Here is a 22,850-nt window from a genome sequence, read left to right as displayed (position 1 = left end):
GTGACAAATAATGACGTGTGTAATATCACACGTCCAAATTTTAATTTATTATTAAACGTCATCATCATCTTCGTCATCATCCATGCGTTTGGAATTTTCAATACCCTTAATCTTGAACGGTTTTGCTAGCTTGTCTAACGTCTCAATATGACTTTCCAGCAAATCTTTGAGGTAGTGAAAGAATCTTCTCGTACGTCCTTCGGTTCTTCTATTTTCTTCCAAGTTGCACAGTGTAAATACATGCTGCAACAGTACACTATGTTCCTTCTTAAGGAGATAGACACTTGGTATGACCAGTTGATCTTCTTTCGGTGTGAAAATGACATGTTGTATCACAGAGTTCATGTACGACTCAAAGCATTGCTTTTTGAATTTAAATAGAATATTTTGCGTAGTAAGCGTCATATTCTCACCATTGTTTCTGATTATTGGGATCATGGACGGATCAATTATGCGTTCAATAATGATGGAAGAAGACACGTTATCATTGTTACTTTCACTTGATGGCCTTTGTATTGTTGTTGCATTGGATTGAAGTCGTTTGTTTGGAAGCAATGTATGAATGGATAAAATTTCCAGTGTCGAATAAATCTGTTGTTGTTGTTGACATTATTTGAAATCATAATAATATTCAATAACAGAAAATCATGAAAATGATAAAATCGAAAAACTGAATTAATCTTGGTTTCAACTTACATTGCAAGAGAGTTGGTCATGATAGTTTCGTACCGTGTCAGCATGTGACAAGAGAGAAATAAAATCTGCAGGAATTCTCTTTGAATCTGCATTTCCATTATATAAATAATTATTGAACGGCAGATCCAATTGATCCATTAATTCAAAATCGTCTTCAGCATGACGAAATGATGTAATAGTAGTACTATAATTTTCAAGTCGATTCAATCCTAAAATCACTTCCAATAGACTTGGTCTTTCATTCATTAATGTGTCATGATATTGAACGTGACAAAGCCAAAATTGAAGCATTAAAAGTATTTTCTTTAAGTCTCCTAAAAAGTATGCGGTGACTGGTAGAATGTCTCTCTCTAAATCTACAGAAAGTCCTTCACATAGACATATCGAATAGATGTAGCATGTCACATCCAGCAAGTATTTACAATGTTGATCGATCGTATCTTTGTCAATGCTATGATTCAAATAGGGTTTCTCGTTTAAAAAACAAATGGACTTCTTACAAAATGATTTCAGTGGGGAATCACTTTTCAAATGATCTGCAACGAGAATAATCGGTCGTTTGGATGTTTTTACCAATTTTTCAACACCATTCACAAACGATGAATAGGATTCTTCTTTAAAAGTGACATCTGCATCCTCAATGACGATAATTGTTTCGTGAGATTCTCGTAGGCCACGTGATTGCGTGGTTTCTTTCAACTCGGTGACACTCTTACTGGTTCGTTCCTTCGAGGCATCCAATCCTAACTCTGCAAATCCAAGTTCAGTGGCATTTGCACTCACAGAAGCAGTCTTTCCAGAATTGGGACCATAAATAATGAGACAATTTTCCAAATCATTTTCCTCTTCGTCATCCGTGAAGGCATCGAAAAATTCCTTTTCTTTTTTGCTTTTTCTTCTAGCTTCTTCTTCTTTTGGTTTTCTCTTTTTGGTGCGTTTGGATTGTTTCAAAGATGGTTTTGATGAGCTTAACATGTTCTTCCATGACTCGAGCCATTCATGAATTTGTTCATTGGCTTCTGAATTTCTACAAATGACCTGTTTGGAATGAGTAGGTCTGTATTTGACAAACCATAAATCTTCAGAGAGATTTTCACGTCGTGCCTCTCGTCTTTCAAAACCGCTATTGCTATTGGAGCTTTCCATTGAATTTTCAGCGTCAAGATCTATTGGTTGGAGTTTCTGTTGTTGTTCTTGGAGAGCTTTAGCTTTTCTCCATTTCTTTTCTTCAAGATTTTTGAATTCAGTTGTGAAACGATGTTTCTCTGTGTTCCACATTGATTTGGGATACAAAATCTCCACAGCTTTCTCAATCTGTGGTAGCTTGTTCTCCGTGGCTAAGGTGTTTTCTGTGCTCAAGTCATGGACTTTCTTTTCAAATGTTCTACTTGATTTAGGTTGCTCAATGGATGCTGATGTTAATTTGTTCAATAGTGGAATTATTTGAGTGTTTTCATAGGTAGTAGATATTTCATTGCTATCGTCTTCTGGAAGAAGGTCGTCAATATTAATCATTGTGTTGCTATTACTCGTCGTACACAAGCATTCCACGGAAATCTTATTTACGTAATTCACATGTTGACAATTTCCAAAATGTTTCAAAGCTTGTGTTGTCACATTACAGGTGATTGGTTTTACACCTTGCCAAAAGTCATGATCCTCAGCATGAGTCGTTTTTTTAGCTTCTTTTTGTACTTTTTTTTGTTCTCTCTGAAATGCCATTAAGGGATGTTCGCCTGAACCTTTACAAAATAATTCATTCAATTCCTTTCGTTTTTCTTGATTTTTTTGATGCTCACTTTGAACTTGTAGTTCCTTTTTCCTTTTCTTTTGTTCCTTTGTCAAAAATATGGAAGCGACACTGCCAACAATTTCATCTGTGTTTTTGTTCTTGGTCGAGACAAACTGTTGATTTTCTTCGCTGCTGTCTGAGCTGTTGATGCTTTCGACATGTGGTATTTCACTTCTCTTTCGTTTGGTGGACTCGTTTTTCTTCTTGCTTTTCGAGGAAGTAGTGTCATCTTTCATTTTTAATGTCTTGACAGGTTTTTTGGGTGTCACCATTGACGATGATGTGTCGTTTGTTGTGACTGCTGGCGATGTCAATGTAGAATGATTGTTTGGTGATGGTTTTTGTTTGAATGTGAGGGTTGTTGTTAATTTAGGAGGAGTATTTTGTTTAGACGATTGAGATAAGCTTGGAATGGAGAATGTATCCTCTTGTTGCATACCTTGAAAATCTGTTGAGTTTTGAGACAGCATTGTTGAATTTGCCAATAATTCAGTAGGAAAATATGCCTGAGAATTTAACAATTCTACATCATCCACACTTTTCTTTTGTACAGAAGAAGAAGAAGATGGTGATGAAAAGAAATTCGTGATTGTATGCTGCTGTTGTTGTTTGGTTGTCGAAGAATGATTTCGTTTCTTAGGAGATGAATGAAGAGGAGTGGAAATGGAATTATTACGACTCGTCGTCGATGAGGTATGACTATGATCATTATGAATTTCTGGTTGTTGTTGTTGATCAATATCAATCGTGTTTAATTTCTCACTAGATGATGGTTCGTGAATGATCATCACATCATCACTATTAAGCGCATCATCGTCATGACTGCTATTACTACTAGTAATCGGAATAGCTTCGGATGATACTACTCCTCCACCTTGAAATGGTGTATTATTCTTATTTTCATCATCGCTTCCTTTCATCACAAAATTTAAAGGCTGTTTTCGCACGCTGCCTGATTTGCTCTTTCTGGGTGTTTTCGTTTTGGCAGGAGATTTGGAATTTTTGGGCATTTTTTTGTAACGGTCAAATCGAGAGGGAGTGGTTGGATAAATGCACTCGAACAGTTTATTTCATGTTGAAGTAGAAAATATTAGTAATTATACACACCAAAGGTGGTGACACTGCAGAATAATGAGTGCTGGTTCGTTACAATTTGAATGAACGAGATTCAATATTGGTGTGAGTGAAAAATGCATGTCCAACAAAAGTGAGTTGCAAAAGATTCTCAATAAGAACTTACATTCATAAAGGTATGTGTGGCATACGAGTCACAATCTTCATCCCAAAAACAACGACAGCCCATTCTGAAAAATATGATTTTCAAATGTTGAAAAGTTATGGAGAAGTAGTGTCAGTTATTTTGACCTATCCACACGCAATGCACTTACTTGACTCCTTCTCCTCGTTGTTCTCCTATCATGACGTTGACTATAAATTTATATCGATCATATTTAAGTTCCATACACTTGTCTCGTATTTCGTTGCAAATATCTTTTATCCATTGTTGTACTTGTTCCATTTGATAGTCCTTTCCTTTTAATCGATTTGTTACCACTTCCTTAATAATTTCTTTCACTTCCGATGATTTAAATCTGTATCGTTCAGCACATGAAATTAATGATCGTAACCACAGTAATAAATTGTATCATTTTGTTGACAATGAGTTGTTTCATATCGGAACCGAGAGCAAGATGTTGAAAAGCATTTCCGAGGAGATCCGTCCAACTGAATATTCCACACCATACGATATTGATACATACTTGTGCCTAAAATTTGGTCTCAATTGAAATAGTGCCAACTCCGAGAGCGTTGTATTCGAGGGATCTGTGTCGTTCATGTTGTGCAATTTTTTTTATAATTCTAATTGTAGGAGCGTCCGGCGGGAGACAAAAGTTTTTGATATCGTTGTCGTCTTGTTGATAAGTTCATCTTGTCAGCTCATCTAAAAGAACCGTCTTCACTTTTATCGAATTTGCACATCTCTGAGTTAGAAAATGCATCAAGGGCTTGGCCCTTTTCACCAACAACAAAGTTTACAATAAATTGGTTTTTTCTCTGTCGAAAAAAATAGTTCAACACCTCCTTCTACACAATAACAATGGACATCAACGAATTCAAGGTACGTACAAGACCTCAACATGAGTTTTGGATCCTATCTTGCGGCTTAACAATGCTACTCACTATCATTTCCGTGTTATGATGAAAAATTATTGAACCAATGATGAAAACTTCTTCGTCCCATACCAACAACAACAGAGAAAGTACTCCAACGAAAGCGACACCAAGGCTGTCTGTGATTGGATGTTTGAAAAGATTTCTTCTGCTCCAGAAGCTTGGTCTTTCTGGCAAGCTGACTACAAGTACAATGATGAATGTATGTATTTATTGATGAATCATCATGATGAATTTAATTATTGAATGACTCGGTTTCTTTAATCACCACTCCTACATTGTTTTTTGACTCGTATCCTTGTTCATATTATATTGCCCACCAAATGAATATTGAAATTTCGTCTTCATCAAACAACAATGAATTTCTCAAAAACAAATTCAATCAATTCGATATTGTTCATGGTCTACCACATCATGTTCCGTGAAATTCAGTGAGCGGCCCAGCATGGATGCAAGCCAACTTGGTTGAAGGTTACTTCCGTAACTTGGAAGCTTTGCACAAGAATTGCTTTGCTTCTGCTTTGGTTCTTGCCAAGGACTCTGCTCAAAGAATCTCCATGATATGGTTGGTCCCAACTCAAACCTACCCAGCTGAATTCAACAGCCCAGAGATTGCTGGATCAAAGATCTGTGAAGGATTTGATTTGGTCAAGTTGGACCCAACCAACGAGGCTGACAAGCAAAAGATTATCGATTACTTTGTGTGGAATGAAACTCCAGGCACTTTTGACGGATTCTCCTATGCCTCTGGTAAGATTTTCAAATAAACCACGAAAGAGTACATGATTTCTTTGTGAAAAGAACGCTTCCACTCTTTTCAAAATCAACAAAAACTAGGCGATTATTTGCCCAGCATCATAAGCAAAAAGCATCATAAGCGAAAGAGAAAAAAGGCTACAGCACTGCAGGTTCCCAAGTTGTCTCCAACCTCAGTACTGATGCAGCTCGACGATGCTTAACTTCTCAAATCGGACGGGATGAGGTGCATTCATCGTGATATGGCCGTAGCCATTCATTTTTCGTAAATTTGTTACTTTAATCTAGTTCCATGACAATATGTCTTGCGTTGGAGGCGTACAACGTTGCATGTACGCTTCAGAGTTTGCAAATTTCCCTGAATTACAACCTATTTACTCTGCAGAAATTCGTTCATCTTATATTCATTCAGACCTGATATAGCATAGTGCAAAAGTAATCTCCAGATTGGCGTTGTTGTATCTTTAGTACCCTAAAAAACCAATATTATTTCTTTGTATTACAATTGCTTTTTGACCTTGTAGCGTTTGTGTTACCAAACAGCAACGGTTTAGGATAAAATTGTTTGTTGTCTCACACTGCATTTCCGAAAACGCATCTTGCAAAAGTTTACCAGTTCAACAAGCACCACAATGAATTTCACAGAACCACATGTCTTGTATTGAATTCCATCAAGATATTCCCAAAATAAAAGCACACGTTTGATCCGTCATTCAAATCTTCAACCACTTGTTTCACTAAACAAAAACAAAAGTGTTTAATCGCGCTTTTGAAACTCGCAGTTCATTCAGTCAAAGACTGTAGCGGAAATGTCGCCCTATTCCTGGCAGGCTTTCCGTCCATAACTCTATTAAAAGAGAAAGATTCGACTCTTACTTGTCGTCATACTTTTACGGCAGCCATTAAGGCCATTTTTTTGTTTAAACTTAACAGCGTTCACCAAACTCAACTCCGTCTTGTTCCTCGAAAGAAAAATGACCCAACCACAGCACGAAAACAATCCACACGACAATCAACACCAGCCCCTTGCCAAGAAAATCAAAAATCAGCATCCGAATGACCTGAACACGAATTGTTGTTTTGGAGTAGATATCTTTTCTCCTTCGGTTATATGTCATATTCTATCCCCATCCAAACTCTTAAGTGAGATGATATCCGACAACAATCTCCATACCAATGTACACATCTCACGATACACCGAGAAGTCTCTTCAAATCATGATTTATTTATTCTTGATCAAATTATTGAATACATGCCATAAGAAATTCAAACTCTTGATTCCAAAATCTGTTCGCACAATGACCATAATGGATCAACTCGGAGATTATGCTGAGCAAGTGGAAACAGCTCACAAGATACCTGGATTCGTAGGAGGAGGAGGAATGGGAGCTGCAGTTGGCTTTGGAGGAGGAGCTGCAGTCATGATGGCACCACAAAACGACGACGCCACATCGCCACCGAAAAATATCATTGAATTATTGCATCAACTCTCGCAACAGAGTTTAAAAGGAGAGCTAGGAAGATATCCAATTCGTTACTTTCTCACTTTGGAACAATTGGAAAAGGAAGAATGTCCACCTGAGTTTTTCGAACCCGTGTTAAAATTATTGAATGAGCATTTTACATGGAATGAGCAAGTATTGAATGAAAAGGTGAATCATGATGGCGACATGAAATTATTCATTATGGGGCTTTACTCGTTGACTAGATTTTGCCTGTCTGAAATTATTGAGCTCTCCATGAACTTCACCATCGATAGTTTTTCTGACATTATTGGACACTATTCGATATTTCTCGATAATGAATTACTCGAGAGTATTTCTAGAAAATTCATGCATTGGAATGGAATGACGTTTTTAGTGAAAATGAAAAGTTTATGTGTTGTGCACACGGAGGCCCATCAGACCATGACCATTCAAAACGAGGAGAGTTCACATCATGAAATTGGCGATTTTACAAAAATTTCATTGGATACTCATGTTCACATTTTAAAATATGTGGGCGATTACAGGGAATTATTGAAAATGAGACGAGTGTGTCGGTATTGGAATACCATGATTGTTGAAAATGATGAAATTTGGAAATATTGTACCTACCTGACTCTTTTATCAGATGATTTATTCAAAACATTCACTTCTCGAACTCGAGTACATGCTTTGAAAAAGCCATCATCTCAAGATGCCACATGGATGGAATACTTTTTCACATCAGTGCAACCTCTTTTAGAATTGAGAGATTCCATCATGGAAGAAAAGAAATGGAGCGTGAAAACAGATTGCATGATAGATCTTGATTTGCTAGAGAATGCTTCTACGGAGAGCATGTTAAGAAAGAGTATTACGAGTTCAGTAACCTCCTTTTATCAGTTCATGAATACGGATTCAGGTTGTGTTTCAAAAGTTGGAGCCCTTCCTTGGATACCAAAAGATTGCAACATTTTGGACATTTGGAAACCTAATTATCAATTTATTGCTCAATTGAATTGTAAGCAATTAAGCTCCAAATGTCTTCCTGGTTTTGAATTTATACCCGAGAAGGGTATGCTATACTTTTTTGTGGATGTGAAATTGGATGAATCAGATGAATCAGATGAATCGGATGAATTGATTGTGACGGACACACAATGTTATGTGAAATATGTTCCATGTGAAGAAGAATCGTTACATGTTGCACATGCTGGATTACTTCATGAAAATCACGAGTACATCATCTTTTCAAAAGATATCACATTGGAGAGTAATGTCACCTTAGATACTTGTCTCTTTTCTAAATTTGAAACCTCTGAAAAGTTGAATCTCATTGAAGAACGAGTCACAAGCTCACTATCATCCACTCGAACTCAATTACAACGAATGGAAGAACCATTCATGTTTGGAAAATATCAAGGACATTTTTCAAATTCAAATGACGGAATTGGTGAGAATGACATGGTCTTGCTCGAAACAAACATGTATTTGTTTGGAACATCCAGAATTTTTAGTTTTATATTTGTCATGGATATCCAAGACTTGATATCATGGAATTTTGAACGTGTGAGATTAATTGTTCAGTAATCACACTTGTTGGAGGTTCAATAATTATTAATTTTCACACAAGTGTCAATTTATAAACTGAACTTTTCGGAACTTGAAGTAAAAAAAATTATTAAATTGATCACAACGACGTCGATAATGGATTCGATAGGTATGGCATCGGACCAAGTGGATGATGAATATTCACGCATGGTCGATCCGAATCATGATATTGGCTCTTCATCGGAAATGAACAATATCAATGATCATAACGTGAATGAGGAAATGATGAAAAAAAGAGAAAACGCAAGAACGATCCAGAAACAACTTTTAGAACAAATCAAAGAAGAGCATGCTCGACAAGTGAAAAAGACTAATTGTTGTAAGTTTTACGTTTTATTTAATTTTAATATATTTTAATAAAATATTTTTCGATTTTGTAAAATGTAATTGGATCGATAATCATGACATGAAAATAACTTTGACCTGTTCGAACGTTTCATCAATTATTTTCAATGATTAACTTTTAGTTCGATTTGGAAATATTTATTCTCTTCCAAAATTAAATTTAACATTGCATCGAGAATTAACGAAACATCAAGGCAAGGTCTTTAATATTGCTTGGTCGAGAGATTCTTCAAAGTTAATTTCCATTTCAAAAGATCAACATCTTATTGTAAGTGATTGCAATGGGGTTGCTTAATTTTTTATTTTTAAAATTATTAAGGTATGGGATGTGAAAAAATCAACAATTGAAACCAACATTAATTTCATGTATTCTCCTTTCAAAATGGGATGTGATATTAGTCCATCCAGTAAATTGGTTGCGTGTGGAGGCTTAGATAACCTTTGGTTAGTTTGTAAGTTCTCTTTATTATTTACGAGTACTTATGACCTCCTTTGACAGATGACATTTCCTCAAAAATTGACAAAACACCACAAGATCACGTTCCCAAAATCATTCTCGAGGGCAGTCTCGGTTGGTCAAGCTCTTGTAAATTTTTGAGCGATCAAAATCTTGTAACAGCCAGTAGCGACTCATTAGCGAGGTTATGGGACATTCCAACAGGAAAAGTTATTTGTACATTTATTGGACATTCTGTTGAAGTGATGTGTGTGAGCATTCCCAAGAATGAAAATTGTATCATGGGTCAAGTGCTTGCAACTGGAAGTTGTGATCCCAATGCAAAATTGTGGGATTTGAAAAGTGGAACATGTATACAAACATTTCCACATCTGATGGATGTTGATGACGTGCAGTTCTTTCCAAATGATCAATTTATTGTGACTGCAAGTTCAGATGGTGTGTGTCGATTGTTTGACCTTCGATTTCCTTCACGAGAGTTGTTACAGTATCAAAATCCTGATGAAAACGCCGTCTGTGGAATCAGAAGTTTGAGTTTGAGTGCATCCGGGAGAGTGTTATTTTGTGCGTGTGAGGATCACTCTGTTTACGCATGGGATGTGTTGAAAGGAACTTTGTTGGAAGGTATGGAAAAGTTTGCCAAGAGAAAAAGAAAGGATATGATTTCTGCAGTGCGAGTGTCACCAAATGGAGAATATTTGGCATGTTCTTCATGGAACAAGAGTATTTATCTGTTAAAACATGAATGACATGATACTGTAGAGCTTCCATATGGACTTTAATAAGGAAATGGTAGGTTCACCAAGTAGGATGAATATCAACACACATATATACAGAAGAGGTCTAAGGTGAAGTTATAAAGTGAAATATTTATTAGACATGAGAGCTCGAAAATAAGGGGATGTATTTGAAATGGAATTTAAAAAGGTAGTCAAGTAAGAGGTGTGCATGTGTGATACACATATATGGAAGTGATGCACGAGTGAAGGTCAGATCCCAAGATTGGTAATCATGGAACATTTCCTACGAGTGTGTAAGTGATGAATTCATGGAAAATTTCAGTAAATACTTCCAATTAGATCACATTAATACCTTCCACTCACATTCTCACCATGTGAAGGCACAAAATCCAACTCGCTATCCAATTCCTTAATATTATATACAGGATAGCCATATTGAGGTGGTTCAGGAACCTCCTCAGGATTCATCATTTGTTGCTGTTGTTGAGCCATTAAATTATTCATCAAAACTCCCACTCCTTCAATAAGACCAAGGAAAATACCACCAAACAATGCACTTCTAAACATGGCTTTTCTTCCACCTCGGATAGCCAACACTAAACCAGTCAAAGCTCCTGATGTAATAGAATTGACGAAATCTTCCTTTCCTCTGTAATACATGAGAGCACATTCAAACGTTGAGAATAATCCACCCCAAACTCCAAAATTACCTCCGCTGATTGGACCTCTAGCTTTCATGGTCGTGATGGCTCCTGCAAGTCGTTCACCTCGGGCAGCATTACGAGCTCCTTTACCGAAATTCCATAATGAGCCCATTACTCCACCCATGGTAAAACCAATTCCCAAATCATCAAAGATACGGTCTGGACATGGTTGTCTATCTCCCATTTTGTTAATGTATGATGATGATAAGGATATTGAAGGATGATGAAGAAAATTAATGAATTCGGGTCAGGTGATATCAATGAGTGTGGATGCCAATGATTAATTTTGTTGTGGTTATTTGGCTGTTTTCAATACTATTATATCACTCTGTAATTCAATCCGATAATTCGAAGGGCCCTTGTCCAAGCTTCTAGATAAAGTTTGGCAATTATTTTTTAATTCACAACAATTTTTATTTTGATTGAATTCAAAAAAACGAGATGTTTGTTGAAAGTCTCCTTGCATAGTTGTCGAACATCGTTTTGTTCCACAATGAAAATATTCACCAAACAACAACACCAAACACAGACTTCCAAATGTTCGATAGTCATGATATTGGAAATAATATTTAAATGAATGTCTGCCCGTCTAGCTCAGTCGGTAGAGCGCAAGACTCTTAATCTTGTGGTCGTGGGTTCGAGCCCCACGGTGGGCGAAATAATTTTTACACTTTTTTGCTGGCCTGTTGTGTGAAGATACATCAGGACTGTGTTTTAGTGATGGTTTTTGAAAGAATTTGCTGTAATTGTTCTTTTGGCTTCAAGGGTCAACTGCACAAATAAAAATGCTTGGTGAGGAATCTTCTTTGGACCTTGTTGAGATACTTCTCATTGATTTTGCTCCATCTTCATCACGGAATGAATTAAATGGAACATCAACATCCTGTGATCATCGAATTTCAAAATTCAGAGAAAAGATGAGCCGAAGAGTGCTAAGAAATCCTTCCTTGCCATTCGAAATGAAATTTGAACGTGTGCACCCTTCAAAGAATGATATCCATCACACCTTTTCAAATTTATCATATCCACAAGATATTGATATCTCTTACAATCATTCGGTCATTTTGATTACTGATTGTTTTAATCAACGAATATCTGTTTATGATTTACAAACGAAACATTATAAATTCGAAATGAAACCACTTCCGATCACCTATCCAACGACATTGTGCATTGAAGAAAATTATGATGGACAGTACAATGATGCATTCATTGTTGTAATGATGAGTGATATTGAGAGAGTGCTTTTTAAATGTGATTTGAAAACATTGATCTCACTGAATGGAAAGCAATTTTCAAGTATTTTTCAAGTGAATCAATTCACTTTTCCAAGAGGAGTTAAAGTTTATAACAAGAAAATACATGTCGTTGATGAACGTTGTATTAAAATACTGAGCTCTGATACTGGACAATTGATGGAGGTGGTGGATTTAGATTGGAAAGCGTTTGATTTAGCAATTATTAATGATCACACAATAGCAGTACTATTCAGCGAAGGTACAGTGAACAGAATTGAAATACTCGATGCCGAGCTTAATTGGAGGACTATTCGTTCGTTTGAACAAGAACTCTTCCACTGGCCAAAATCAATAGTAATGGATTCTGCAGCAAAACGATTGATTGTGTGTGATCATAATAATGGCAAAATTTTTGTCTTCTCGTTAGAAGGACTAATCTATATCTCATCATTTGGACAGAGAGAAGAACGATCGAGGGACAATTTAGATTGTCCAACAGCCCTATGCTTGAATGAAATGACTGGAGAATTGTTTGTTGTGGATGATCTGACAAATCAAGTACTGATTTTCAAGTGAGGATCTAGATGTTTCATCCATGTTTGAGACATTATGTTTTACTTGTTACAGTAATAAATTTACACTTTTAGAAACTTTCACGAGTCGCTTCACAGCTGGAATGACGTCTTCAATTCTCTTCACGTTCAAGCCAATACATAATTCATTGATAAGTGTTTGGAATTTAGGGAACGTCTTGACATATTGTTTCAATTGTGAGACCATACTTTCACATTCGTTGACAATCTCGTGTGTGTACTGTACATTGAGAATTCGTTTCAATTTCAAAATGACTTCCTTGTCTTCATTCGATTCGTGTGAATTGCCAATGATTGTGGTTTGCTTTTTCAACTCTACAATGGCTCCCTTTAACTTGTAATAGAGACTCGTGTTTTGGTCACGATCTTCAGCGTTGGCAAGTTCCTTCTTGACTTTTTCATAGAGTCTTCGATACCAAATAATGTCTGCAAAAAGATTATCTAAATCAATAACCTTATCGACATCCAATAAAAAGTATCCAAATTTCTTATCCCCATTGTAGTTTCCAAGATTAATCAGAGAGAAAATAAATGAATACATTTGGGCGTTGTGTTCCATAACATTCTTGAGTTTTGGAATAATTTCACTAATACACTTCACTCGTAAAATATCGTCTCGAATAGCGGTCAGAATGGACTTGTAACGATGATCGAGTTTTCTCTTGAGTGGAGAGCTAATAAATTGTTCCTCCCTATCTCCAATATCAAGAGAAATTCTCTCTTCATTGTTCGAAACAAAGTAAAAGTTTGGATCATCCAATAATACATTATTTCGACCATTATTTCCTCTAGTTTTGGGTGGAGTCCATGAGTGGTCGTCCATGTCATTATTGGAGGCCTTAATAGGACTTGCAACTTCGACACCAGAACGATACTGAGAGTTCTTCTTTGGAGTTGTATTTCCTTCATTGTCACCATATTCAGAGTCTGAATCTCCGAGCCATCGTTGCACTGAGAGAGGTACTTGATCGTTGAGTTGAAGTTTGGCTCTTCTTCGATTGTCCACAAGAGTTGACTTGGTCACTTCCACAAGGTCTTTCAATTTTCGTAACATGTCATCGATGGAGGTGGGAAGATCGGTCGTATCCTGATTCAAAATGTGACATAGTTCATTCAGCCTCTTTCCAAGTTTTGATGTAATAGATTCTTCCTTCGAAGAAATCAAGTTTGAAATTCCTACGGACAATAATGTAAATTCGAGATCAAGGAATTTTGATACTTGGTCCTCTCGCAACAATATCAATTCCACAAGCTTGGCTGTATCCATGGATGAGTTAGATTCGCTCAAGACTTTGAACATCTTCTCTCGAATGGTAATTTTATCTTCTTTCTGAAGATTTTCAATTTGGTAGAGACATTGCTTGAGGACATTTCGTTCGTATTGTTGCATGGAGGACAGATTGATTTTCTTGATCACATCTCCGAGAGCTTGCAATTGCTTGTCTTGATCTTGGAGATATTCCTTAGTGGTTTCAAGGAGTACATCGTATTGAGTGAGAGCTCGAGTATTTCCATTGGTACCAATACTACTCTCAGAACTGCTAGAGGATGAATCTGAAATGGATCTAGCTCTTGCCACCTCGTTTTCATATAATCTCTCAACTTCCTTAAAGCTGACATCTCGTGGATCTTTGGCCATGGCAACAGTTGAAATGTGTGACATGAAAAAGACGTCAATTCGATCAATCGAGTTGGTAAAGGCTCGCTTAGCTCTTGGAATTTTAGATACAGAGCTGGCTGGTTTCAATCTGAGCTTTCGTAGTGCAGTCCAGTACTCCATTTGAATAATCTTCTTCATTTGAATGTGCTTCTTCTTGAGAGTGTCAATAATTGTGGCGTGTTTCTCTGACATGATAGTAATGTTATGAAGGAAGTTATGAATCTTTTGATCGCTTTCTTGAATAATATCTGAAGTTTGTTGGTTCAAGAGTTCCATTTGATCGTCAAACGATTGTTGATGAATCATGGATTGATCCAGACCCACTTCATCACTTGTGGTCGAGATACTATCATTAAATGCAACTTCTTTTTTGAGAGGAGGCTGCTTGGAAATGGATGCATCCTCTAACGAAATGGACTTGGTAATATTTCTCATCTTGCCATTGAGGATTCTATTTTGTTCATAGAGAGCTGCAATCTCATTCTCCAAATGTAAGCAATAATCCTTCATGCTCTTCATTTCCTCTGCAGTATGAACATAATTGGACTCTTCGATTTGTGCCAAGACACTCTTCAATCGCTCTAACTCCTTGAAAAACACCTCCTTGAGGAATTTGACATCGGAATCTGATCCGCCACAAAATCGTAAAGCACCTTTCAGATTTTCAACAGCGACTAAATGATCCTTATGGAGTTTGGTCAATTCCTTCTTGAAATTAACTTCAAGCTTATCTGAAAGCTTGCCTTGTTTGCTCTCAACCACAAGTTTCTTGGTCAATTGTTGATTTTCCTCCATGAGTTTTTCGTATTGTGTTTGTAATAAATCTTTTTGCTTTCTTTCCAGTGTCAAATGTTCGGTGAGTGTCTTCTTCTCTGATTCGTGTTGACTCTTCAATTGATTCTTTTCCTCTTCGCTTCTTTGGAGTGAATGTTTCTTTTCATCTTCATATTTTTCAATAAGGTTATTTTGAGTGAGATTGAATTGTTCTCTCAATCGTTCAATTTCATTCTCCAATCTAAGCTTTTCTAACTTGTGTGTAGATCTTTCCTGATCGAGAGTCTCTTTCGATTCTGTCAACAACTTTTCGTGAGCATGTTTCAATTCATTCATGGCAGACGAGTGATTTTCTAACATCTTTTGAATTTCATTTTCATAAAATACTCGTTGAGAATCAGCGTTGGACTTTTCCTTTTCACACGTGTCGAGTACCACTGACTTTTCATGATCCATTCTTTCTTTGAGAGATTTAATTTGAATTTCATAACTCTCTATGAGCCTCTTCTTTTCTTGTTCATATCTTTGAACAGTTGAGAGATTTTGTTCTTGGAATTCAATTTGTAATTGCTCCTTTTCATTAGCATGCTTGTCCAATAATTCATTTACTTCTGCCTCGAGCCTAGATCGAATGGTTGCCTTCTCCTTTTCGTGTTGAGCAATGAGCATGCTTCTTTCATTGTCATGTTGTTGAATGAGCTGCTTCTTCTCCCTTTCGCTTGATGACTGCAATGCCTCTACTTCCATTTTACACTTCTCAATAGTGCTATTGATCTCATTATTGTACTTGTAGACAAGTCGTTCCTTTTCCTTTACCATTTCTTCCTTCTCTTTGAGGACTGTTGTGAACTTTTCAACGAGAGCGTCCTTCTCTTTGGAGTGCTTCTCCATGAGAAGTGCTCGTTCCGTGTCAAACTTGTCCTTTTCTGATCTCAACTTTTCTTGAATTAGTTCCACTTCTTGCTTGTTCTTTTCAATCAAGGCATCGCGTTCTTTCTTACTTCGCTCCATCATTTCATTCTTTTCGTGAATGGCCTCTTGCATCAATTTGAGCTTTTCGTGATTGAATTGGTCAATAAGTTCGTGTTTTTCATTGACCAATTTTTCAATTTGTGATCTCTTTTCTTCATTGAGTTGTTCGATGAGCTGCTTCTTATCCAAACTCAATGTTTCAGAGAGGTTTAACTTGTCTTGAGTGAATTTTTCAGAGAGGTCTTTTTGTTGTTGTATTAGCTCTTGTTTTTCTTCTTCCATGAGCTTGATGGTCTTGTTGATCTCGGCCTTTTGTTGAGCAAGTTTTTTCTCAAAATCTGTAGTCAACTCGGACACTTCAGTTTCATGGTCTCTCATCAATTTGTTAATAGTATTTTCGAGATTGGATATTTTGTTTTCGAGGTCACTTTTTTGTAGTACGAGCTTGTCAATCTCTTTTTTGTGCAGAGTAGATCGCTCTCTAGCAGCTCTCTCTTCATTCAATTGATTCTCATCAATCCTATACAACAAATTTACATTTTCTCTAGTGAGTTCATCAATTTTGCGTTCATACTCTTTGACTTCATCTTTCATTTGATTATTTTCGAGTTTTAAATCTTGAATCTCTCGATCCATACTATGGATTTTAGAGGAAAATTGTTGATTGGATTGATCTTCTTCTCTTTCCGCTAATAATTTTCGCAATTCTTGTAATTCTTGCTCCATTTTCGCATTCTTTTCTTTGAGTGCAATGATTTGATTTTGTTGTTTAGCTGGCATGTTTTGCATTTGTGATGTGATGAATTGTAATTGATTTTGTATTGCACTGATACTATCCGTGCTCACCGTAGAGTCGGCCAGTGAGTTTGCCAAGCTGTCATTTAAAGTTCTTGTGGATCGGATGGGTGAAGGTCTTTGGGTGCAGATTGTTTTGAGACATTTTTTAAAACAATCAAAAAATGGTTGACGGTGATTAACGATTGAAGTTAATGACATACCTGCTGTCTAAATGTTGACTTTGGAGCTGTAAGATGGCATTTCTTGCTTCTCCGAGTAATTTGTTTGTTGCTTCCAATCGTTTTTCTCCTCTACTAAGATACAATTTCTGGATCAAATGATATTTCAATAAGATGAATTATTATTTTATCGATGGCAAAAGCTCACGTACCAATTGTTCCTTATCCATAGAGTCCTCAACTGAAGCATCTGAACTACTTGTAACATCAAATTCGTCCGAATAATTCATTGTTATTCGTTTACTAGGAGGTTATCGTCCGATGTATTGTATTAATACCACCTTTGATGAGGCTTTTTTCAAAGTTACAAGAAGAAGGATGGTGCTCCAACCGAAAATGTGGTTCAGGTTGTTGATTGGAGGATTTTTTTTAATGTAATGAAAATGCTCAAATTTTGGCGGGTAAACTTTGGCGCCTTTGTGAGAGAGTGATACTGTTTTTTTGAGGTTGTTTCCAATTTGACAACTCCACAGTGTCTATTGGAATAAATTGAGGTCGATGAACATTGGCTTTAAGTTGACGAACGGATCATTATTAATCAACACACTTCAAAAAGGAAATTCCCTGAAAGTCTAAACTTGGAAATACAACTTTGTAGATCTGGAAGGAAATTTGTGAAATCAAGTCATGATCCATCTTAACACATTTTCTCTCCATATTCCATTATCTTTTTAAACACAATAAATACGCTCCAACTTCTCCAATTTGAGGATGAAGTGTGTTCGTTTTCTTCTTCCATGTTCTCCAACGTGTATTATCATCATCGTAAAGATTGCCTTCACAAGAGTTACCACCAACATCACAAACATGACCACCCGAACGAGTTCGAAACCACTTTTCGAGACACAGAATTCAGCACTAATCTTCGTATTAGGATTCATTTTGCTTCTCCTTTCCTCCCATTCAACAATAACACCTTTATTCATTCATGGTCAGCAACAAACAATTTCCACGAGTGCTTCCCCTCTTCCTCTCTCTCGAGCCTATCAATACAATCAATCGTTGAGACAGGACGGAACCTATGATATTCTGTGGTCCATTGATGAGTCGACTCAAGAATTGTATATGGCCCTCTCAGTATCAACATTAGGTTGGATTGGTTTTGGTTTTCACAGTTTTCAGGAAATGTCATCGAGTCAAGCGCAACCTCAAGGTATGGCACGAGCAGACATTGTTATTGGATGGAAGGATGCCACGAGTGGAAATGCCTTTATCTTTGATACCTATGCAGTGGCTAACTCAAGACCATTACAAGATACTCAATTGTAAGTCTTATTTGATAATTCAAAAGCTGATGAGTTCAACGAATTATATGAATGTTTGTCATGATGACTGTAGAGGTGGAAAACTTAATGTTCAATTAGTTGCCTCGTTTGAAGGTAATGGAAGAACCATTTTGGAATTTAAGAGACAATTGAATACAGGAGATGCATTTGACGTGGCCATTCAGAGAAATAAGACCCTTATTGCCATGTATGCTTATTCTGCATCCGATCCCACCAACAATGATTACAATTCTCTTGCCTTTCATTCTGTGTATTCGTTTGCCATGATTCCAAATTTTTGGCCATTGATGGAATCCGTACAGAATCAATCGAACATGACAAATTCTACATCATGGAGCGTGAATAATGAAACAATGATTAATGGGAATAATACTTTGGGAAATAATACGTTGGCAAGTTCAAACTCATCCTCAACAGCTCAAGGATTGCCTCCTCCTGCGCAAACTAATTCCACAACTCTTCAAAATAATAACAGTACAACTCCTCCTGTTTCTCGTTCTCCACCAGCAAGCAACCCTTCGACCTCAGGCATGAGGGTACTCGCTTCACCATCGATGAATGTAGCAGCTCCATTGTTTTCAAAAATTGTGAGTAAGGTTCCACCACCCCCACTTGGAAATTCTCATCCAGAAAATAAGAATATGAATAGTGCTTTCGGATGGACGTTCTTGAATTTGAAATTTTGTCTCGTGTATGTGTTTGCGTTGTTAATTGTAAATTTTGCCTTTGAACAGTAAAGTTAGGCGATAAAAAAAGGTCGTTCAATGTGAGTTAAAAATGATGTCGAGGACTGGTTGATCAACCCGCTTTTTATATGACTATTCAACATTTCAAATAAGATGATTATCGCAGTAAACAGCACCATGGCAGAATTAGTTGTTCTTCCCATGTGTTTGTGAAATCATTTCTGGCTGCTGGGGAAAACCGAGCGGTGATGATTGCAACAATTATTTTAAAAATTACATTGTGTTGTAAAAAGTTACAACAAATTGGCCAATGATGGAATCTGTACAGAATCCATAATGGAGCATGAATTGATAGATGGAAGGAAATACAACTTTGGGAACCAAAACTAAGAGTAAACAATTTGATATTTACGACCAGTGCAAAAATGAGATCGAGGACTGGCTGGTTTTGATCCAGCGACCGTGAATTCAACCGTGGGCCGTCACTGCTCTCCCGCTGAGCTACAATCCTCAAAAGTTTTTGCCTAACGTCTTCAAAATTTTTGCTTTGTACTTTACACAAGCTTCAAAGATCCCACAGGCAAAAAATTTAAACATCAAAAAAATGTCAGGAAAACGAATAGTGATGAGTTTTAGGTGAGTCATCTGAGTGTACCACAAGAGAATTATTATTCATTCTCAAAACCACCTGTCTCTAATATTCGGAACATTTTTTTTGGCGCTTAAAAATTCAATTTGAATTTATTTAACATTTCGATGCAATTACAAATATTTTAAATTTATAATGAATTTCTGGTTCCGGTGTGGATTTCGAATTATTATTATTTTGGATGATGCCAATATTTCTCACCATTCAATAATTGTAATGAAATTATCAATGACCATGGTCAATACTCACGGGAATATTACCCTCACACATCAGTAAAATGGACACGTACCTTTCGTGTCCTCATCGATACTACCTCTCTTACAAGGATCCCAATGTCATTGCCAAAACAACACCTGCCATGATACGAGGTACGGCCATTCATGAAGCTCTCTCTCACGTCTCCACTCTCTACAATTTGGTATACCAACAAATTGATGCTCCTTCTCATCCTTTAGCTCAACGCACTCATTACCTTAATCCCATTGGAAACTTCTCTAAAGACTACTTGCCCGATAAGCCTCGATCAAGTAATCGTTATGAGCATGAAGAAAATTCAGCCTTCAACATGAAGGTGGCACGAACCATTGCCCAAGAAATTTTGAAGGAGAGAAATGTAGAGGATGGAATGATGAGTTGGAGTGGAATGTTGGTGGATCGTGCTGTCAAGACGTACAACAAGGTACTCGTCGGAAATTGTAAAGCCTCGGGTGTTTGGGTTCCAAAACCAATGACAGAAAGTGGAAAGCAAATGTTGCAAGATCATGTATTAAGGGAACTGACCACGATATTGGCTCCACCTCATTCCATGTTTCAGAAGCAGCTCTCTTCTTCTCAAGATCATTTGGAATATGTATCGACTATGGAATGGGGGAATATCGCAACGACGACGAGTCGTATGGAACATGAGTATACGAGTCGTGAAGTTCTTGAAACAAGTTTCAGAATTGATGAACCAAACACTCCTGAATCCTTCGGAATGGAAGGTTCACGGTTACCCCTTCTCATCGAAGAACCCTTTGTCTTGAAACATATCGGAGGACGAGAGGATATTGATATGGTCTTTATTTTTGATCGTGTGGATTTGGAACGGGAGAAAAATGTTGGCTTTTTCTCTCCGTTCAAGTCGGCACCTACGGATAAACATGTCTTGGTCGAATACAAGACGAGAATTAAGCCACACAATGTCGAGTTGTATAGAACTCAACTTGCCATGTATCATTATGCTTTTAAGGAGTTATTTGGAATTCCTGCAGATAAGAGTTATTTGACGTGTATTGAGAGTGGAACTGCCTATGAATTTGACGATTCTGAATTTGACTCGATGGATACTGAATTTATGATTATTGATTGTGCTGACCAGAGTAAGTTGTGTATAGAAAGGTGACAAAATTGTTATTGAACTTGGGCATGGCTCGACCTGATTTTTTGAAAATATTTATTGACTGTGCACAATTATTAATATTTGCCAATAATATTAATTTATCCATCATTCATAATTATTATAGTTTTGGAAGACACAGAATGGAAACCAAATCCTTCTAAATCGAAATGTCAGAATTGCACTGTGAGTCATGCATGTAAATACGCGTACGATCCGAATACGGCATTAGTACAAGAACAAATACAACGTGCAAAAGAGCGTAAGGAACAGCTCAGGGCTTCACAAGATATTGACATCGAGTAGCTCTATATCAATTTAACACGAAGAATGAATAATGCAAAAAAGCAAAACGAACGTGTGACACACAAATAATTGCTTTAAGGAACATTTGCCTTAACTTGGTTTTTTGGTTTTGATTGGAAAATTTTGAGGTGAAAGAGAGCGGTAGATTTGAAATTGGCTTTAATTAAATGAAAAAACCATAATTATCGAAACCCATTATTCAGAGTGACCTCAAGGACACAAGTTCCGCTTTAGAACTGTTCTTACTGCAATATCGGAGTCTCAAAAAATCCATAAACTGACATTTTATTACATCATCATGAAATTAAAATCAATGCATGAAACAATATTCTTGTTTTGGTCAGTAATAACAATAGTTCCTTGATAAGGACCACCTGAAGGAGCCATTGGAGTAATTTGTTGAGTAATTGAAAGTGTTTGTTGTCCTTTAGAGAGAGGACATTGATTAGAAGAGCCAGCCAAGAATTGACAAGGATCAAAAGGACCAGTATACATTGGAGTTCCAGCATAATTCACTGAGACCTGTCCGGTAGATCCAGCAGCCATAGGTTCAGTCAAATCACCTTGAATTGTAACTTGCAAATTATTTCCTGCTTGAGGTGGGTTCGGATTCAAAGAAACCGATGTAATTTGCAATGTTTGTTTTGGATATCGCTTACAAATACTCCATGTGAGTGGATCTTGAGCGAATACACTCTCCATCATTAAAGTAGCCATCAAAACTACCACCACAGCACACACAAATAATTTCATCATGATGATTGAAAATCGGAAAATTTCAAGTCTCACACAGCGTTTTGAAGACAATTTTTTTTTTGTTGTAACGCAAAGATCTTGCGGAGAGCGTTGGAAGTGAGCAGCTTGAACGGGTGTGACAAGGAATTAAAATGGAATTATGTTTGATAGGAAATCATCCATTCAAAATGGATTCAACGACTGAACTCGAGAATATTTCATCAGTTTGATAACAATGAGTGGTTGTTCAAATCACACTTGAAAGCGATTTTCCAATGAAGTTGTCAACGCAACAAAGAATTCTTATTGGTCATTCCCAATGACAATTGACGTCTTGCATTCAACTTTCATAAACAAAAAAAATATAATGCGTCAACCAACCACAGACCAACACCAATCCAGCACTTCCACCTCACCCCTCTCCATCATTGTCAAACCTTCTCCTCCTTCCTTCAACTATGTCGACCTCGATTCCATCAGTGATGAATTAATCTGTCCCATTTGTAGTCTTCCCTTCGTCGATCCGGTTGTTCACAATCCTCCATCCTCTGAGTGTGGGAACACCTTTTGTCGATCATGCATTCAATCCTGTCCATCGTGTCCATTCTGTCGTCGTGGCGATGAAACCAATGTTTTTCAACTCGAATGTTCTTCTGCTCCTAAAATTATTTCCAAACAATTGGAAAAACTCAAAGTCATTTGTTCGATGTGTAAAAATGTTGTGTGTCGAGGTGAGTATAAGGACCATCAGGAGAAGCATTGTCCTCTCCTTGAGGCCTATGCTCGAGTCGAAGCATTGAAAGTGGAATTGGCCAAGTTGA

At 37.0% G+C, this 22,850-nt stretch overlaps 12 protein-coding genes across 12 annotated transcripts in view; 7 read left to right on the top strand and 5 right to left on the bottom strand.

Annotated features, from left to right (window-relative positions):
* Window positions 1-51: 51 nt before the first annotated feature.
* C9374_009459 (uncharacterized protein) lies at window positions 52-3,498 on the bottom strand (the record flags this gene model as incomplete). Its single annotated transcript, XM_044699648.1, has 2 exons — window positions 52-591; window positions 697-3,498. 2 exons carry the CDS (start codon window positions 3,496-3,498, stop codon window positions 52-54), a joined length of 3,342 nt encoding a protein of 1,113 aa, XP_044554776.1.
* Window positions 3,499-3,578: 80 nt separating this feature from the next.
* On the bottom strand, window positions 3,579-4,325 carry C9374_009458 (uncharacterized protein; the record flags this gene model as incomplete). Its single annotated transcript, XM_044699647.1, has 4 exons — window positions 3,579-3,626; window positions 3,729-3,792; window positions 3,877-4,080; window positions 4,249-4,325. The coding sequence occupies 4 exons, from the start codon at window positions 4,323-4,325 to the stop codon at window positions 3,579-3,581; spliced, it is 393 nt and encodes a 130-aa protein (XP_044554775.1).
* Window positions 4,326-4,586: 261 nt separating this feature from the next.
* Window positions 4,587-5,427, top strand: C9374_009457 (uncharacterized protein; the record flags this gene model as incomplete). The annotated part of the gene is made up of 3 exons (XM_044699646.1): window positions 4,587-4,607; window positions 4,745-4,862; window positions 5,093-5,427. The coding sequence occupies 3 exons, from the start codon at window positions 4,587-4,589 to the stop codon at window positions 5,425-5,427; spliced, it is 474 nt and encodes a 157-aa protein (XP_044554774.1).
* Window positions 5,428-6,390: 963 nt separating this feature from the next.
* Window positions 6,391-8,469, top strand: C9374_009456 (uncharacterized protein; the record flags this gene model as incomplete). Its single annotated transcript, XM_044699645.1, has 1 exon — window positions 6,391-8,469. The coding sequence occupies one exon, from the start codon at window positions 6,391-6,393 to the stop codon at window positions 8,467-8,469; it is 2,079 nt and encodes a 692-aa protein (XP_044554773.1).
* Window positions 8,470-8,586: 117 nt separating this feature from the next.
* On the top strand, window positions 8,587-10,041 carry C9374_009455 (uncharacterized protein; the record flags this gene model as incomplete). The annotated part of the gene is made up of 4 exons (XM_044699644.1): window positions 8,587-8,809; window positions 8,958-9,103; window positions 9,155-9,287; window positions 9,335-10,041. 4 exons carry the CDS (start codon window positions 8,587-8,589, stop codon window positions 10,039-10,041), a joined length of 1,209 nt encoding a protein of 402 aa, XP_044554772.1.
* Window positions 10,042-10,377: 336 nt separating this feature from the next.
* Window positions 10,378-10,920, bottom strand: C9374_009454 (uncharacterized protein; the record flags this gene model as incomplete). Its single annotated transcript, XM_044699643.1, has 1 exon — window positions 10,378-10,920. The coding sequence occupies one exon, from the start codon at window positions 10,918-10,920 to the stop codon at window positions 10,378-10,380; it is 543 nt and encodes a 180-aa protein (XP_044554771.1).
* A 601-nt stretch (window positions 10,921-11,521) lies between these two features.
* Window positions 11,522-12,550, top strand: C9374_009453 (uncharacterized protein; the record flags this gene model as incomplete). Its single annotated transcript, XM_044699642.1, has 1 exon — window positions 11,522-12,550. The coding sequence occupies one exon, from the start codon at window positions 11,522-11,524 to the stop codon at window positions 12,548-12,550; it is 1,029 nt and encodes a 342-aa protein (XP_044554770.1).
* Window positions 12,551-12,595: 45 nt separating this feature from the next.
* Window positions 12,596-17,219, bottom strand: C9374_009452 (uncharacterized protein; the record flags this gene model as incomplete). Its single annotated transcript, XM_044699641.1, has 3 exons — window positions 12,596-16,886; window positions 16,972-17,078; window positions 17,142-17,219. The coding sequence occupies 3 exons, from the start codon at window positions 17,217-17,219 to the stop codon at window positions 12,596-12,598; spliced, it is 4,476 nt and encodes a 1,491-aa protein (XP_044554769.1).
* A 577-nt stretch (window positions 17,220-17,796) lies between these two features.
* C9374_009451 (uncharacterized protein) lies at window positions 17,797-19,012 on the top strand (the record flags this gene model as incomplete). Its single annotated transcript, XM_044699640.1, has 2 exons — window positions 17,797-18,254; window positions 18,328-19,012. 2 exons carry the CDS (start codon window positions 17,797-17,799, stop codon window positions 19,010-19,012), a joined length of 1,143 nt encoding a protein of 380 aa, XP_044554768.1.
* A 553-nt stretch (window positions 19,013-19,565) lies between these two features.
* Window positions 19,566-21,294, top strand: C9374_009450 (uncharacterized protein; the record flags this gene model as incomplete). Its single annotated transcript, XM_044699639.1, has 3 exons — window positions 19,566-19,597; window positions 19,884-20,971; window positions 21,116-21,294. 3 exons carry the CDS (start codon window positions 19,566-19,568, stop codon window positions 21,292-21,294), a joined length of 1,299 nt encoding a protein of 432 aa, XP_044554767.1.
* A 288-nt stretch (window positions 21,295-21,582) lies between these two features.
* Window positions 21,583-22,050, bottom strand: C9374_009449 (uncharacterized protein; the record flags this gene model as incomplete). Its single annotated transcript, XM_044699637.1, has 1 exon — window positions 21,583-22,050. The coding sequence occupies one exon, from the start codon at window positions 22,048-22,050 to the stop codon at window positions 21,583-21,585; it is 468 nt and encodes a 155-aa protein (XP_044554766.1).
* Window positions 22,051-22,396: 346 nt separating this feature from the next.
* C9374_009448 (uncharacterized protein) overlaps window positions 22,397-22,850 on the top strand; it is a gene marked incomplete at both ends in the record, with an annotated part of 471 nt that continues 17 nt past the window's right edge. Inside the window, one exon of the mRNA XM_044699636.1 lies at window positions 22,397-22,850. This exon is cut by the window's right edge and continues 17 nt beyond it. Coding sequence (XP_044554765.1) covers window positions 22,397-22,850 — 454 coding nt within the window.

Source organism: Naegleria lovaniensis (assembly GCF_003324165.1).
Source record: "Naegleria lovaniensis strain ATCC 30569 chromosome Unknown tig003, whole genome shotgun sequence".
Classification (NCBI taxonomy): domain Eukaryota; phylum Heterolobosea; class Eutetramitea; order Acrasida; family Naegleriidae; genus Naegleria; species Naegleria lovaniensis.
Note: the sequence above shows the minus strand (reverse complement) of the source record. Positions and strands in the feature narration are given on the sequence as shown.